The 1749-nt window shown below is 32.5% G+C and overlaps 1 protein-coding gene across 1 annotated transcript in view; it reads right to left on the bottom strand.

The window, feature by feature from the left end:
• The window catches only part of LOC107640044 (scarecrow-like protein 32), a 2454-nt gene extending 1619 nt beyond the window's left edge, over window positions 1-835 (bottom strand). Inside the window, exon 1 of the mRNA XM_016343594.2 lies at window positions 6-835. Coding sequence (XP_016199080.1) covers window positions 6-140 — 135 coding nt within the window. The 5' untranslated portion in view covers window positions 141-835. The remainder of the gene's footprint in view (window positions 1-5) is intronic.

Raw genomic sequence — 1749 nt, 5'->3', positions numbered from 1 at the left:
TGTTGGTTCTTGTTCATAATATTATTATTATTATTATTAGGATTTGAAAATGAAAAGTTGTATTGGTGCAAAGGTGGTGGTATTTTTGTGGTGAATTGCGTCATTGAAGAGTTAGAGAAGGTAGTGAGTGTATATTGCATTGTAGAGAGAAAGAAAACAAAAGGAATTGAAGCGTGGAATAATTAAGGGGGAAATCAGAGGGTAGTAGCAGGGGAAAAGGGGGAAAGTGACCTGACTAGTAGTACTGTAGTAGTGTGTGTTGGGAAACGAACCAATATCTTGTGGGTTTGAATTAGACATGTCATGAAGGTTTAATTTTTTGGTGAGGATGTTATGTTATCCCTTGTTCATCCGAAAAAGAGACTGGTCACTGGTGATGATGATCGTGGTGGGATAGACGACTCTACTCCCAAGAAAACAAGTGTAGGCCTAAAGTCAAAGTGTGTGGGAGAAAGAGAAGGCTGTGTTTAATTTTGGTGAGGACAACAAGCAGAAGCAGAAGCAGAAGGTATTCATGGGTGGCTAGAAAAGAGAGTCGCCGTGGTTGAGGAATAGAGGAAGGCATGTGAAGCAGCCGGCCAGGGTGTTGTCTCTATGTGGGAGTTGGAAATTGTCATGTAGTGAAGGACACCCAAGTGTGGGGGATTTAATTTCAAGCAGTTAACTTGTTGGCTCACTCACTCAATCACGGGCTAATGCTTTCATATATCTCTCTCTCTCTCCCCCATGGCCTACCAGATATGGTGCCAATCATACAATTTTCATTAGCAAGCTGCTCCGATCCTTCATTCTTCATTCATTTCTTACTTCAACAACCCTTTTTATCATATAACCGATAATAATTTTCTTCATTTTCCAAATTGAGGCCTCATAGTTGGAGAGTCATGAAAATACTAAAAGTTTAAGTTTATTGGGAAGACACATCAATGTTTATATTTTTAATATAATTTTTTGGTATTAAAAAATATCTTTATAAAAAGACGTTTTGAACGTATTTATGTGAGTGGCTCCTAAAAGATACTACCAGCATAGCTACATAGACTAATCATAAAGTAAGGGGAAGAGAAACTAAACATGCACTGATTTATTCGATTTCTTTTTTTTTTCTTTTAACATGCATCAATTTATGATTTTTGTAACTATTTATATGAACATGCTTTTATATGAATACGAATAATTTTTTTTCTTTTATATGCAATGTCTTATTTTATTTCTTTTTTTTCTTTTAACATGCATCAATTTTTTTTCTTGTGTATTATTATATGCATGTATCCAATGAATTCCTAGAATGAATACGAATAATAGTTATATTAAAAAGAATTTGGTTGCTTAATAATATCTCTTAAAAGCTAAGCACTAGTTAACATATTTTAAGAAAAACATAAAAGATTATTTGAAGTCCAATATGTTTAATAAAAAAATATAAAAAGTTGATCAACATTTGTTCAAATATAACCCAAATGCAAGGAAAGAGTAGTATTAACTGCTAAACATTTCTAAACTTCTAAACATTTCTAAACTTCTAACTGAGACGGTTTTCTAAGTTATTATTAATATATTGGAATATATATCAATATTTTCTTATTAAAAACCTTAATTTTATGCTCTTAAAATGTAGGTATGGATAAGAAAACCTCGAAAGAGTTATAATTATTCATTATTGTATCAAGTATCAACCTAGTAGCTATTAATTGTGATTGTTAATGGCGGCTAAAAACTAATCTATGGGACAGGAATGATCCAAACATC

This window comes from Arachis ipaensis, chromosome B05 (assembly GCF_000816755.2).
Source record: "Arachis ipaensis cultivar K30076 chromosome B05, Araip1.1, whole genome shotgun sequence".
Taxonomy (NCBI): domain Eukaryota; kingdom Viridiplantae; phylum Streptophyta; class Magnoliopsida; order Fabales; family Fabaceae; genus Arachis; species Arachis ipaensis.
The sequence above is the reverse complement of the archived record's forward strand: the minus strand, read 5'-3'. Positions and strand labels throughout refer to the sequence as shown.